The following is a 15,025-nucleotide window of genomic DNA, read 5'->3' as shown; positions in this document are numbered from 1 at the left end:
AACTTTTATAAAATTTCTATATTTTAATTATTTTACTAAACATTTTATTTAAATTACATTATTTTATTTATATAATCTACATAAACTTTAGTTATTATGATATTTACAACAAGGTTAATTTATTTCACAATTTAATACATATTTTATTTTCTATATTTTCACATTTTACATTAGGCATTTACTTTAATTAAATTATATGTTTAAACAATATTTAGGCTCTGAAGATGGCATTACGCCGAAACAGCGCTGTTAGCTTTATTCCAGTTTTAGATAAATATGAACTCAAACAATACCGCCTCGTTGAATGTCTTATAAAGAAGTTAATTAATGCAAAATGGGCAAACAATTTCAATGAAATTTGCATTTCTGAAAACCTCGTTCCTAAATATATATATATATATATATACATATATCTATATGTATATATATACATTGTACATACATAAATCTAAATATATATATATTTAATTATTGATGAAAATCACAGCATGTTTGGCGTTAGTTAACTTCCAATTTAACTTTTCGATTTTTCTAACGGTTGATCGTAAATCATTTTCAAGTTTCTTTAGTTCAAAACCAAAATTTTTGTTTATTTTATGCATGATAGAACAGAAAAGCTTTTTTCGGTATTCCTATGCCATCTTCGGTGTTCAAATTGATATGTTTAAAGTGAATACTTAACGCTAAATCAGTTACTTTTACAATCTTCAACCTCGTTAAATATAACACTTTTAAGTGTTTTCATTATCGATGATTCCTCTGTTTCTAAATTAATTTGTAGGAAGAAATCCAATTGCCGGTTGTTGGATATTTGTTATCCGATGGTTTTGTTCTATGAGTATTGATTCTGCTTGTTTTAAATTATAATGGTTATTGTAATGTAATGTTAGATTTCAACATTGTGGTCCAAGATTTGTCTAGTAATTTTAGTTTTGTGTTTCTCTTTCCTGTTATTTTTTATAGCGCCAGTTTGTACGTGCATCGTGAGTCTATCGATAACTTGGTCGTCGTCATACCAATATATTTGGAATTATGGTGCCCACACTCACCAATATTACATTTGAACAAATATATAAGATGGCTATGATCCATTATCAATTCCGGTTTACCAGTGCAATTGTTTTTCATCAAAAGAAATAACGTTCTTAGGTTGGATTAGTATATTCCTAGTTCAATACTATCATTTTCGTTGTTGGCTTGGACGTTATTTTTAATATTTTTTTTTATGATTTTTTTATCCTGATCGAAAGCGATTGACATGTGATTCTTGTAATATATTACTGTTATTTTTGTTACTATTGTTGGTTGCATTGTTGTTGTTGCTGATTTTTTGTTCTATGCGTTCTATTATTTTCTGGATCATGGAATTTTTATATCCATTATTAAATAGTAGTTAACTTTGACTAATTATTGGTCGTAGGAGGTTGTAAGCCTTATGTGTCTTACATATTTTCATCAGTACACACACCACACACACACACACACACACACACACACACACACACATATATATATATATATATATATATATATATATATATATATATATATATATATATATAAACATACATCTGAATAAACATCGTCAGACATAAATCAACATTAGCCGTGCACTCACACTGTTTCAGCGTAAGTACAACGTCTTTCTTACTTGGATTTTGACGTGTATTCATAATAAACAGGTGGAACAAAACTGTATTTTCAAATCAATGTAAATCGAGAATTTTATTCAACTGAAACTGCATTATTGAATGTCTTATCAAGTTTATTCGCCGCTGCAGATTCTCAGAGAGTATCATTACTATCGTTTTTGGATATGTCGGCAGCGTTTGACTGCGTCAACCCTGATGTTCTTCTGGCAAAGCTGTGTCAAAATTACGGGATAATGAATAATGTATACAAATGGTTTGAATCATACTTATCAAATCGCACACAACAGGTTTCATTTAATGACTCAGTATCAGAGATTTTCATCATAACGTAAGGGGTACCTCAAGGCTCAGTTTTGGGACCCGTTCTTTTTCTTCTGTACACGTCAAAAATTACCATAATAATCAGCTCCTACGGATTTGTCTGCCATGCATTTGCGAATGATATTCAGGTGCTGGTTACTAGTTCTCCTTGTTTGTTTCAAACTGAAGTTGAGAGATTTTTCGGATGTTTATCAAACTCGTTAAAACTAAACAAATGCAAAACTCAATTACTTTTGGTTGAAACGTGGCGGCAATTGCTAAAAATTAATTTTAGTTCTGTTAAAATAGTTGATATATCATTAGCTGATACCGCTTCCAGCCTGGGTGTTTTGCTTGACAACAAGTTATCAATGAAAGATCATATCAAAAAGATCTGTACATCATCAAGTCTTATCCACCTTAGAAGCATGTATAAAACTAAACATTCGTATGATAGACCTACTTTAGAAACGCTGGTCCACGCCTTCATCACATCTCGTTTTGACTACTGCAACAGTTTTTTCTACAAATTGCCGAAATCCTCAGTTGCCGTCCTACAGTCGGTACAGAACAGAGCTGCAAAACACGTTGCTGGTGGTTTGAAGTATGATCACGTGACACTGATTTTGAATATATATATATATATATATATATATATATATATATATATATATTTATATTTATATATATATTTATATATATATATAGGGATCAAAAACTGAAAGAAAAAGTTTGATTGAGAGATGGTAGCGTTGATGATATTTATTTTGATGGAGTAAACGTTGAAAGTTGTTTTAGATATGCAAATAATAAAAGCCATTATGGTAAGTGTCAATATAAAATCTCAAGTTTTGATGTGTGTGGTAAAAAGGGGTGTAACAATAAAAATGCAATAGTTAAATTTCAGTATGTTGAGGATGATAAAATCAACGAAAGGTTTAACGAAGCATCTGGTAAAGGTAAGCCTGCTAAAATTGGAAATGAGGAGCGATCGGTGGTTCTGGGAGTTTTAAATATCAAATCTATAATAACAAAATTCAGCTCTATTTATGGTTTGATTCACGAAGGCCTGGACATCTTTGTTTTGACGGAGAGCTGGCATGGTTTGGCAGATAATATTTCCATTGGGTTATCAATGCCACCTGGCTATCAGTTTGTAGACCGTTTAAGATCGCACGTCCCACACCATGGAGGTTTAATCATTTTTTTCCGATCAATTTTTAGATATAAAAAGATCACTCTGCCACTGGTTACTGCTTTCGAGGTTTTGGCGGTGAAACTTAAAATTAACGAATTAGATTATATCCTACTGGCAATTTACAGACCTGGATCTGAACATTTAACGACATTATTTTTTGATTAACCGATTTCGGTCTTAGAATGTGTTGCAATCATAAGTTCCCGTATTTTGTTAGCGGGAGATTTTAACATTCCCATGGAGAGGTCGAACAATCCAAACGTTGTTAATTTACGTGAAATATTTGAAATGTTTCAGTTGATTAACCACATAGATGAACCAACGCATACTCCAGGAGAAACGCTCGATCTAATTGTGACGTCACACAATATAGCGGTCACTGAAGCAAAGGTTTATCCTAGTGAAATTTATTCTGATCATGGTTTGGTACTGGTTAGTTTATCAATAAAATTGACAAAGTCTCTGAAAGCAAAAATATTGATCCGACTCTGGAATCGTTTTGATGAGAAAGCTTTCGCTGAGCAGTTACTTGAGTCTCCAGTGTCCAGACCGTATAAAACTGATGATGTAAATGCAGAATTTGGTTTATTCAGTGACGAGGTAAGGAGAATTGTTGATAGGGTTGTTCCTCTTGTGCTTGTGCTGCCTGGGCGCGATCATGTTGCACCGTGGTTTGATGATGATTGCAAGGCTTCAAAACGGAAATCTAGAAAAAAAGAAAGAATTTTTAGAAAAAGTTGTAAATTGTCTGATAAAAATGAATGGATATTGGCCCTTAAAGAAAAAACTGAAATTTATTCAAACAAACGTAAAATATATTAGAAGAAAGTTGTCAATTGAAACAGTAAAACTCCAAAAATCTTGTGGAGGGTGTTTAATAAAATTTTTCTAAACAGTCACAGTGAAGGCACAAACGCGAATTCAATGATCTCAATGCTGTCCAGTTCATGACTTTCTTTAATGAAAAAATTAAAGTGATAAAACAGGGGATTGACACTGAAAATCAATCTTGTCTTAACAGTGATGATCATGGATGTCAGCAGTTGTTTTCGACTTTTCGGGCGGTGTCTGAGGCTGATGTCAGGAAAGAAGTGCTTCATTTACTTACAAAGTCCTGTCAATTAGATATTTTACCAACGCGTTTTTTAAAAAAAGCATTTTGAATTGTTTTGTCTATTTATAACTAGTTTGATAAATCTGTGCATGAAGGTAGGTTGTTTCCCCACACCTTGTAAACATGCAATTGTTGTGCCGTTGTTGAAAAAAGGTGATGCAGATCCAGGTGACGTCAGTAATTATCGACCATTCAGTAATCTGTCATTTATATCAAAACTCATTGAAAGAATGGTGTCGAGACAATTGCTTGCTCATTTGAATGATAATAATCTCTAGCCTGCACATCAATCCGGTTTTAGACAATTTCACTCCACTGAAACTGCCCTGCTACATGTTCTCTCAGGGGTTTATGCTGAGATGGTTGCCCAAAAAATTTCCTCGTTAGCATTTTTGGACATGAGCTCGGCTTTTGACTGTGTCAATCATGAAATGTTACTGCTCAGGCTGCATAAAAATTTTGGAATATCTGGGGAAATAATAAATTGGCTCAGAAGCTACTTGATTGGCCAAACACAGCAGGTTTCGTTCAACGGGAGTTTGTCCTACGTCAGTGTGGTTCGCTCTGGTATGCCGCAGAGATCTGTTTTGGGTCCTTTATTGTTTCTGCTTTATACATCTGATGTGCTGAAGATAATTGATTCCTATGATTTTAAAAGCCATTCATATGCAGACGACATTCAAATTATGTTATCAGGTAAACCGAAGTTATTTCAAGACGAGATTACGAGATTTATTGAATGTATGGCGGAGGTTAATCTGTGGATGTCGAGAAATGAATTGAAGCTTAACCAGGGTAAAACAAAATTTCTTCCTATTACTACCTGGCAGCAGTTGGCAGACTTGGATATAAATTCAGTTGTTATGAATGATAAAAAAATAGATTTCTGTAAAACAGTGTCGAATCTAGGTTTTATAATTGATTCAAACCTAACAATGAAATCTCATTTTAAAATGATCTCTATATCATGCTTGGCACAGATTAGAAGAATGAAGCAAATTCGAAAATCACTTGATAAAGACGCAATGCAGACTCTGGCGCATGCGTTGGTGCACTCAAATGTCGATTATTGCAATAGTTTATTTTATGGACTCCCGGCTAGATTCATCAAAATTCTGCAATCGATACAAAACCGTACTGCCTGGATTGTGGCTGGATGTCGATGGTATGATCATGCCACACCGATCCTGAGTGATTTGCATTGGTTGCCCATAAATAAAAGAATTGTTTTTAAAACCTCTGTCACAATTTTCAAATCACTAAATGGTCTGGCTCCAAAATATTTAAAAGTACCAAAGTTTTTTAAGCATGCTAGAAATGTACCAATCTTGAAAAAAAATGGTTGTGATGGTAATGAGTGAACTATAGACATATTTCTAATTTGCCGTTTATTTCAAAAATCATGGAACGTGTTGTCTTGAGGTGTCTGCAGAAGTACCTGGATAAAAATAATTTAATGCCAATTCATCAGTCTGGATATCGCAAATACCACTCCACTGAAACTGCTTTATTACAGGTTCTATCAAATTTATTTGCTGCTGCAGATTTAGATGATCAAAACATATCGGTTTTATCATTTTAGATATGTCATCAGCATTTGATTGTGTTAACCATAAAATTCTTCTGTCTAGATTACATAGCGCCAATTTTGTATGAACTGCACTGACTGAAGGCTGAGAAAAGAATTATTTTCAAGATTGCGGTAATTATACAGATTGTTAAATGGGTTGTCACCAAGATATATTTTAGACAAATTTTCTAAAATAGAGCCTGCTTCAAGTTTGCATCTACGGTCGAATAATATGAATTTGATAGTGTTTCCGGTACGACGATTGCGTTTTGCTTCGAGAGATATTGCTGTTGCTGGTCCGACCATCCGGAACAGCTTACCGGCATCAATGAGAAGACCTTGAATTTGTCTTTTTTTGTTCAAAGAAGAATTGAAAACATTTTTATTTTCCGCTTGAATATGTTTATGTTTGTATTTATTTAGTTTATGTATTATTACAATTTTGTTTTCTGAATTTCCGCTTTGAAATGTAGCCATCTGGCATATGAATTTACATGTCCCTTTAACGGCTGTGCACGTCAGAATGTTTCATAAATCGGAGTAACTACAACATAGCTAACTAGAAGTCTGACCATGCACACAAGGTAAAAACACACTTAGAACACACGCATAATATTAAAACTACAAAAAAATTCCGGACAACAACATCAAAATAATATACTTTAATTCCAGCCATACTCATCTGAAATTAACCGGAGCCATTCTCATCGACATAAAACAACCCCTGATAAACCAACAACAAGAGATTTCAATAATACTCACGCAAGAAGGGCAATATTAAAATATACTAACAACACCAGTAGTACCGATGAAAACACTGAAGAAAGCAACATCGACCAAAGTGCTATCGAAGAGCAAGTCCATGATATCAAAGCAATAAACACAACACCAAAGAAAAAAACATAACACCAAAATAATTAGCCAGAATAAAGAAATCATATCAATTAATAAAGAAGATAGTAAAATTATCAAAGTCAATAATAACAATAAATGCAAATCACAGAAACAAAGACCTGGATATAAAAACTCCCTATATTTTCATTTATTTTAAGCACGATAAAACATTTAAGCATGATAGAAAAAAAGATTTTTTCGGTATCTATCCGTATGCCATCTTTTGTGTTCGAATTGATACGTAGGTATGGGACCAGATGCTCAAATACATATATATAGAAAGTCTCTACTTTGTTGATTTTTTGTATATATACAGCTGATTTCAAACAGAATAAAAAAATCATGAAAAGATTCATAAAAATTAACGTTCAAGCAACAAACAAAACCAATAGTATTAAACTACGAATATACTACTCCAACCAACTTATATATATAAATAAGTAGAACATTTATTTAGATTATAAACTTTTTGCAATCATCTTTCTTCTCAAGTTGTTGATGGCATAACAATGCTTAGAATGTTGCTGCAGCCGAATTTTAAGTTCTTGGTGCAGGCAGTAAATTAAATTTATGAATTAAATTGAAGAACTATCATTAAACAAAACTGAAAAATTAAAAAAAAACTTATATAATGATCCAATTATGCTATCACAAATGTTTTCTTTATATTCACCTTGGTTAAAAATTTCACGATCAGCAGAAACTATAGCAACATATGTAACATTTTTTTCAAGCGGAATGCTCTTGATGACATTAGGAAAGTCCATGTCTACCACTGAAGCATACTCAAAATTTGCGTTTATCCATATTAGTTGGTTGCGAAAGTATGCAAGATCGATTGGGTGGTGAGCATGTCTGGCAAAAAATTAACATTGTTATCAATATTATAAATTAACAAATTTAATTTTGCTAATAGTAATGTCTTGCATAATTTTTTTTTCATTTGTGGGACTAACCTGATGACATTAACGACTTTTACTTTTCCCGTCCAAAATTTTTTTTTTCTAGAATTAGCAGCCTCACGATCTTCGCTGTAATCGCTATTTGAGTCTTCGTAATTTTCATCATCATAACTCTCCATATCACCAATGAAAATTTTTCTGTTCGCAGATTCAAGCCAAATTAATTTCCCTCTTTCATCGTCGATAGTGATTTTAGTAACACATCCTATGTCACTTTTATAAATTTCAGATGACTCCAAAGAGTTGACACAATGCTTGCCTGACAGGTCACAAGAAACAAGCTTGTTATTTGAGTGTGACGAGAAATCGCCAACATTGCATTCCGAATAGAAGATGCGTCTTTTTAGTTAATATAGTAGATGTTATGTTTGTAAATGTTGCAAATGAAATTATTAAATATTAACTAAATCAATTAAACCATGTTAAATAAAAACTAAAATGAATACAAACCAATAACATAATCAACAAATACTGCAAAAATATCTGTTAATGAAAAAAACCTTCTTAATGAATCAACAACAAGAGACTGAATGTTATTCACGTTGCTCTTCTTAACATTCAATGAAATCAATTTAATTTTTTGTTTGTAATGGAAGTTTCCTACCCAAATAGATTTCTAGATAATTTTAAATAAAGAATATTTAATTAAAAAAAGTTACTACAATTTTTTACGTTAACTATGATTTGTTGTTTTAAATTATCAATTGATAAAAAATTTTAAATAGTAGTTATAAATTATGTTAGGCATTAAATTAAATCTTGATTATTAAATATAAATATTTGGTACGTGTGAACACCTTATTTTCTATCCAGTAAATATTTCTGTTAATGTAATCCATCGAAACACTGGTACATTGTTTCAAATTATTGAAAACTGTAGTAGTGTGCCTGGTTCAAGTGTACATATTCTTATTTAAACAGTTTGTTAAAAAAAAAGATAATTAAATATTGCTTTTAAAATTATCAGAATTGTTATGAACATCATTGTCTCACCTAGTCAATGTCTCAAGGTGTATAAGTCCAATGACATCAACAATGCCATCGTCATTTGTACTTAAAAATTTATCGACATAACTTGCTTTATTTCCATTCGCAAATGAACGTTGCATGGCAGAGTTACTATCAATAAAGTTTTCAGGCATAGGATGATCAGAATAATAAAGAGAATATGTGACTGGATCAAATGTCAACGAAGTCAACCAATCAAATTTTATATTTTCTAATTTTTCATAGCTTCCAGATTCTTCGCCAATCGTTAAACGGGTTAATGAATGGCTGTCCGCCAAATATAAAGCTGGGGCATGAATATCGACTAAAAAATTTGGTTGAGTTAATATCACATTGAATAAAAATTAATGAACATGAACAGTAATAACAGTAAAGTAATTTATAGCATTTTGAAAATATGTCTTCTTGGTTGTTATGGTTTCCTGGTCCTTGTTACGCAGTGACCAGGTTCGAATATGGAAAGAGGATCTCCGCCTATCACATGTTTTTGTGTGTGATGAGTCGCAAAGCACCGAATCAAATATGGAAAAAGGATCCCCGCCTATCACATGTTTTTGTGTGTGATGAGTCGCAAAGCATGAATTTATATGAGCTCTTTTCGTGTTATTGACTCCTCTAAACTTTGGAAGAGTGTGATAGATAGATAGAAGGCCAAACAAATGGTGTCTATGGAAAACAATTGATAAAAGGCCATATACGATTAAGTCATTTTTACAATGCTACGTGTGTACGCACACTTTATGCATGTATAATTCTTTGTATATAAGTGTGAAAGTGAAACCCAACCTGCATAAATATAAAAATATATAAATGTGTGTGTAAGTGTAAAAAATGCAAGCAAAAAATATGGTTGAAAATTATCGACTTGCTCATGCGGATACGGTAGGCCTGTTTGTAAGATGGGTTTTGTGAATAACATAAAAACGCCTTGGTTTGAAATGTTATCTACTGAGATAATAAATGTACTAAGTTTTTAAAAGTGCTATCTATTCACAATGTAACAAAATGAAGAGGTACCATACAAAACGGCAGTTATCAATAGTTTATCATTTAAAAACTAAACAAGAGTAAGAATAAGTTTTCAAATTCTTTTTTCAAGTTTCAGTTATTTATTTCTCAAAAATTTCGGTAAACTGTTCCACACAGTTTGTCCTGAAACTGCTATATTTCGGGATGCCATCTTCAAAATGATATTAGAATTAGGGACTAGTATGACATTATCATCCGACTCACGATTCATGCCAATCATCATTACTGTTTTGTGCTTTATGTAAGAAATATTTTATATGTAATTTTTTACCTCATGAGGCAATTAATTAGTTGATTAAATATAAGACCCCCAACCACACACCACTTTTGCACCTTGATTACTGCTTTCATCTCCTTCTCCGCATAGAACTGTATATTCCTTTACTTGTTTCTGCCGTGCCTTAAACTTAGAGTTCCTACAATAACGGGCTACATGACCACTCTTCTCACAGGTGAAATATTTTGTGGCATATATGTTGTGGTTAGTTTTCCCTTTCAAACGGTCGGCGCATATTAAATCGATTGCATCAGCCAGGGTTTTTACTTCCCTACCCTTGAAGTAGTAATCTAACGTGTTTCTTAACCGTGATAGTCCAGATGTGTATCTTTCATTTTGCTTTTGACGAATCGAGTAAAAATCATGGCGTAATATTATAGGGTCAAACCGTAGATCTTTCATTAATTGATTCTTGATAAACTTATACTCCTCCTCAGGATTTTCATCCATTTCATATTCGTTTACTTTTTTTAACTGTTCTGGCAAAACTGATATCGAGCCGTGCTTCAAACAGTGCAACTATTTTTTGTTTTTTAAATTTTTCAACACAATCAAAGCAGGCAGTTCTTTTACGTCTTCTGGATTGGCGCCAATGAAACTCTTTAATGTCAGGGACCATATGTTTAAGTTTCGGCAATCATCAGTTGCCTCATTATTTTCTTTTTTTATTGCTTGCTTATAAGCTCCCAGATCCTTTTTTGTTTGGATTTCTAATTCTTTCGACCTGAATTATTTCCTCGTTCTTTCCTCAACAAGACGTAATTTTCTTTCATATTAAATTCCGCTCGTCGCGCTTCTTTTTTAATTTTCATTGTTTTTGTTTTCAGTCGCATTTTTTCTTTTTATAACTCCAGATCTGCTTGATAATTTTCCATTCCATGGCTTCTTAATCGCGCTCTTGTGCCTTCTGTTTTGATTTCAACTCCATAATGGCTTCGTCCTCAGCCTCTTGTTGTGCTTTTTGTTTATATCTCGTTTCCATTATCCACTAATAATTGGACCTCTTAACTGCAGTTACTCGTGGCAACTTCTGACACCAATGTCGGGGTTCGACTCCAATATCCACCAAAATCTCTCGTTTGAAAAAGATTAACACGTGTAACCGGGGCCAACTTAAATTATTTTATAAAAGAAAAACAAATTCGTCATTAAATATTAACACAAAATATAATAATTTCATTTTGTCTCAATGTTATATCATAAAAAAGGTCACTGTCTGATAGCGAAGTAAAGAAGAGCAGGCTTTTTTATACTTTTATAGGAATACTAGACTGGAGGAAACTTTGGATTCTAAACTCTCTACTGAAGAAAACTGAAGGAGATTTAGAAATGTTAACTTTTTGATAAAAACTAAAAGAGGCTTTGAAATGTTAACTCTATACTGAAAAAAATTTTGAATTAACTCTTCACTGAAGGAAACTCTGAAGCAACTAACTCTTCACTGAAAGGAATTTAGAATATTCTTCTGCATATTAACTCCTTACCTTGCATAGAAATAGAAATACTGTCTTAAACGAAATACATCATTTTCACTGAAAAAAACTTTGAATTAACTTTTTACTGAAAGAAATTCAACTTTTTACTGAAAGAAACTCCGAATTAACTCTTTACTAAACTAATGGAAACTTTAAATAAAACTTTACTCCACATTTTTACACACAAAAAAATTAATTCTACTGCACGCAGTACTACTTCTCGAACTACTCTTACAACACTGAATTTAGCAACGCTTTCGCCCTTGACCTTCGCATTCATTTTGCAGCGCCTAACTATCGAACCCTGACAATCAAACGTGTTTCTTAACCGTGCTTCTGCTCTATTTAAAATAGAGTGTAAAACAGAAGCAGCTCTATCTGACAAAACATAAAACAAGCTGTGCATGAACGAATGCATGTACCAACGTCTGAACAGCAGAGTTTTTAAAATGGCGCAGTATATAACAAAAAACATAAATTTGTTACCATATTTATTTAAACATACATAGATAATATGGAATTAAGAAGGCGACTCAGATAAGTTGCTTTATCACTTAATTTCGGACTCTTATCTCTACAGAATAAATATTCGATTTTGTTATCTATATTTAACTTATAACCAATTGCGGTGCCAAACTAATAACTAAGGTTCGATTTAGTAGCGTAACAGTGATTATGTAATTAATGCTGCAAATACTCTTGGCAGAAATTTCGCTTGAATATTATATCTCTCCGGAAATTTTTTGACAAATACCAGCATCTTTTTTTTGTTCACGTAGACATATAAAATCACTCTTAGTGAGTTCTTCGGAGTTTAAGATAAAAACCTCTAGTAGTAATTAAACATATACAATGTATGGCCGTGACTTATCTAGTAGTTCTCTATACCTGTCTATGGTGTTAGGAAATTTACGTACTATAGTAAATTAGCCAGAATTAAACAGTAATCCGAGAAAATTCTGCTAGGAAAAATTTTCATATTTGAAAACGAAAAATCCTGTGAGCAAATAATTAAATCAAATCAAGTACATACATACATACATACATTTTCCGGCATCATGGCGTGTAAACAGAATTTAACGATTAACGAAGTTTTGTGCTATTTATTTAATAATTACGAGTTTTTGAACAACGATATATTTATTAACAATATGTCCGACTTCTATAGCTCTGAAGAAATCTCGGCTGCCCTCAAACAGATCAAACACGACGTCAATCTCCTAAAGATTGATGTTAATTTCGATACACCACGTGGTCCTAAAAAGAAAGACAAAAAAGACAAACTACGTGAGACCATTCGCTATTTAGGGCTAGTCCGCGAAAAAAAATTATCAACAGAGCTTCCTACATACGTTAGCTCTAACTTACGGGTACCTAATAACGATTCTATTCTTAAATTTAACTTCAATGAAATGAAAAACGACATATGCAATATGATGCACAATCAGCAACTCTATCTATGCAGCATGCTGAACGCAGCCCCTCGAGTCCATAAAAGTGAACTTAATACCAACAACACCGACGTAAACAATGTTAAAAGCTACTCGGTAGCAGCAGGACAAAAACACGCCTCGTACAGCTCGGATGCATCATCTCCCAAGATCGTTCATCCAGCTTCGGAGGGAACCTCGAAGCAGGGAACCCAATCGCTGGTGGATCTCAACGTTGAAGCTGCTCCTGCTCATTCTTCACTTTCAACTCCTAACAATAACATCAATAAAAACAACTCTAATTCCAGTGGCCACGAAGGCTCTTGGAACACTGTTACTTCAAAAAAAAAGAGAAAATACACTCCAATTACTGTAGGTTCCAAACAACCTGGGTCCTTCAAATTATCTGCAGCTTCTTTGCCTCCCAAAAAAATTGTTTTTGGGGTAGGTAAATTGAAAAGCTGCGTCAAAGAAGAGATCCTTGAACATCTGGAAACTATTGGACTGACCGCTGCAGAATGCGTACCAGTCTTTAAATTCTCTCCCACTCGTCCTCAACCTTCAACCAGTGATCCATCAACAAAATTCCGCATAACTATTTTTAAACATCAGGAAATGATTTTTACCAATCCTGAAAATTGGCCTATCGGCGTGGAAATTAACCCCTGGTTGTTTCATGCTCGACCACAGCATTTGATAAAACCCACTACAACTTCACTACCAAATCATTATCCTGTCGACCTACCAAATGTTAATACACCATCGCTGGTCAACTCACATCAGCATGTAGAAAACACAGTTAAGGTAGCTTCCATTTTAACTTCTTCGGAAGAATCCACTCAGCCAGTCGAGCCAGTCACGATGGGCCCTTCTCAGCTGGTCAAACCACATAAACAACAACAAGCCTCATCGATGATGAGTCCTCCCTCCGATGTCAATTCTGCGACATCAATAAATCACGACAATGGCTGTTAACAATACTTATTCCACAATCAATTCTATTCAACAACATCCTCAACCATCAAACAACGACGAAGATGATCAACACTTTAACGCATACAACACCCACATCGACCCCACAAAGAACCTCCTAGATTCATTCACCAGACAGTCATCCTACTACACCACAAGAGATCTACTCAACATTCTAGAAGCCAAGTACATCAACAATCATGATCACCCTCTACCTCTACTTCACATAAACAGCAGAAGTCTTTCAAATAAAATTTCTGACATTTTAATTTTAAATAAATTTTTATCTTATTTTTTTCCCATTATTATTATTTCAGAGACATGGCTGAATGACGAAACCGCTAAACTAGTTCGTATGAATGATTACAATTTTGTTTTTAAAAATAGGTCTGACAGAATAGGTGGTGGAGTCGGAATATTCATCAGATCAGGCATTGAATTTTCTATGATAAACAATTTGCTTCTGAACGACACCGTTATTGACCTTCTTGGTGTCAATTTAAAATTAAACAACACATGTAAATATTTTAGCAGTATATAGACCCCCCAACACTGACCCTAATATCTTAATCCAAAAGCTCAAACTTATTTTACCCACATTCAAGCCACACATAAAGAGCTATTTAATTGGCGACTTTAACCTTGACCTCAATAAACTCAACAGTGAAAACGTCGTTGCTGACTTCTCTAACCTACTATCATCATACAACTTCTTACCTCTTATAACCTCCTCTACTCGCATCTCAACTTCTTCTTGCTCACTCATCGACAATATCTTTACTAACAATCTAACTTCTCACTTATCTGGAATAATTCTGTCTGACATATCTGACCATTTCCCTATATTCGCCATCGCTTCCAAATCAGAAATCTCAAACCATGCCCCTATAAAGCACTTCAGAAACCTAACTGAAGAATCTATAAACAACATCAACAATTTCTTATCGAACTACAACTGGAATTCTTTGACTTCTCTAAAAAATGTCAACGACTGCTGCTCTGTTTTGAATACTATCTTAATTCACTCTCTAGACACTTTTGCCCCCCTCCGTCCTGTCAAAAACAAAAAGAAAAAATGCTGGATCAATGACAACATTCTAAGTCTTGCAAAAAAGAAAAACAAACTATACATCATAAGCCTAAA

General features: G+C 33.4%; 3 protein-coding genes across 3 annotated transcripts; 2 read left to right on the top strand and 1 right to left on the bottom strand.

Annotated features, from left to right (window-relative positions):
- Window positions 1-2,752: 2,752 nt before the first annotated feature.
- On the top strand, window positions 2,753-6,714 carry HELRODRAFT_165062 (hypothetical protein; the record flags this gene model as incomplete). The annotated part of the gene is made up of 4 exons (XM_009030961.1): window positions 2,753-2,776; window positions 2,860-3,145; window positions 3,332-3,582; window positions 6,658-6,714. The coding sequence occupies 4 exons, from the start codon at window positions 2,753-2,755 to the stop codon at window positions 6,712-6,714; spliced, it is 618 nt and encodes a 205-aa protein (XP_009029209.1).
- A 472-nt stretch (window positions 6,715-7,186) lies between these two features.
- Window positions 7,187-10,454, bottom strand: HELRODRAFT_165061 (hypothetical protein; the record flags this gene model as incomplete). Its single annotated transcript, XM_009030960.1, has 5 exons — window positions 7,187-7,272; window positions 7,402-7,583; window positions 7,685-8,029; window positions 8,684-9,002; window positions 10,061-10,454. 5 exons carry the CDS (start codon window positions 10,452-10,454, stop codon window positions 7,187-7,189), a joined length of 1,326 nt encoding a protein of 441 aa, XP_009029208.1.
- Window positions 10,455-12,630: 2,176 nt separating this feature from the next.
- Window positions 12,631-14,422, top strand: HELRODRAFT_165060 (hypothetical protein; the record flags this gene model as incomplete). Its single annotated transcript, XM_009030959.1, has 3 exons — window positions 12,631-13,879; window positions 13,947-14,120; window positions 14,199-14,422. The coding sequence occupies 3 exons, from the start codon at window positions 12,631-12,633 to the stop codon at window positions 14,420-14,422; spliced, it is 1,647 nt and encodes a 548-aa protein (XP_009029207.1).
- Window positions 14,423-15,025: the final 603 nt, after the last annotated feature.

The sequence above is a fragment of the Helobdella robusta genome (genome assembly GCF_000326865.2).
Source record: "Helobdella robusta unplaced genomic scaffold HELROscaffold_7, whole genome shotgun sequence".
NCBI lineage: Eukaryota > Metazoa > Annelida > Clitellata > Rhynchobdellida > Glossiphoniidae > Helobdella > Helobdella robusta.
This window is presented reverse-complemented; position numbering and strand designations above follow the sequence as displayed.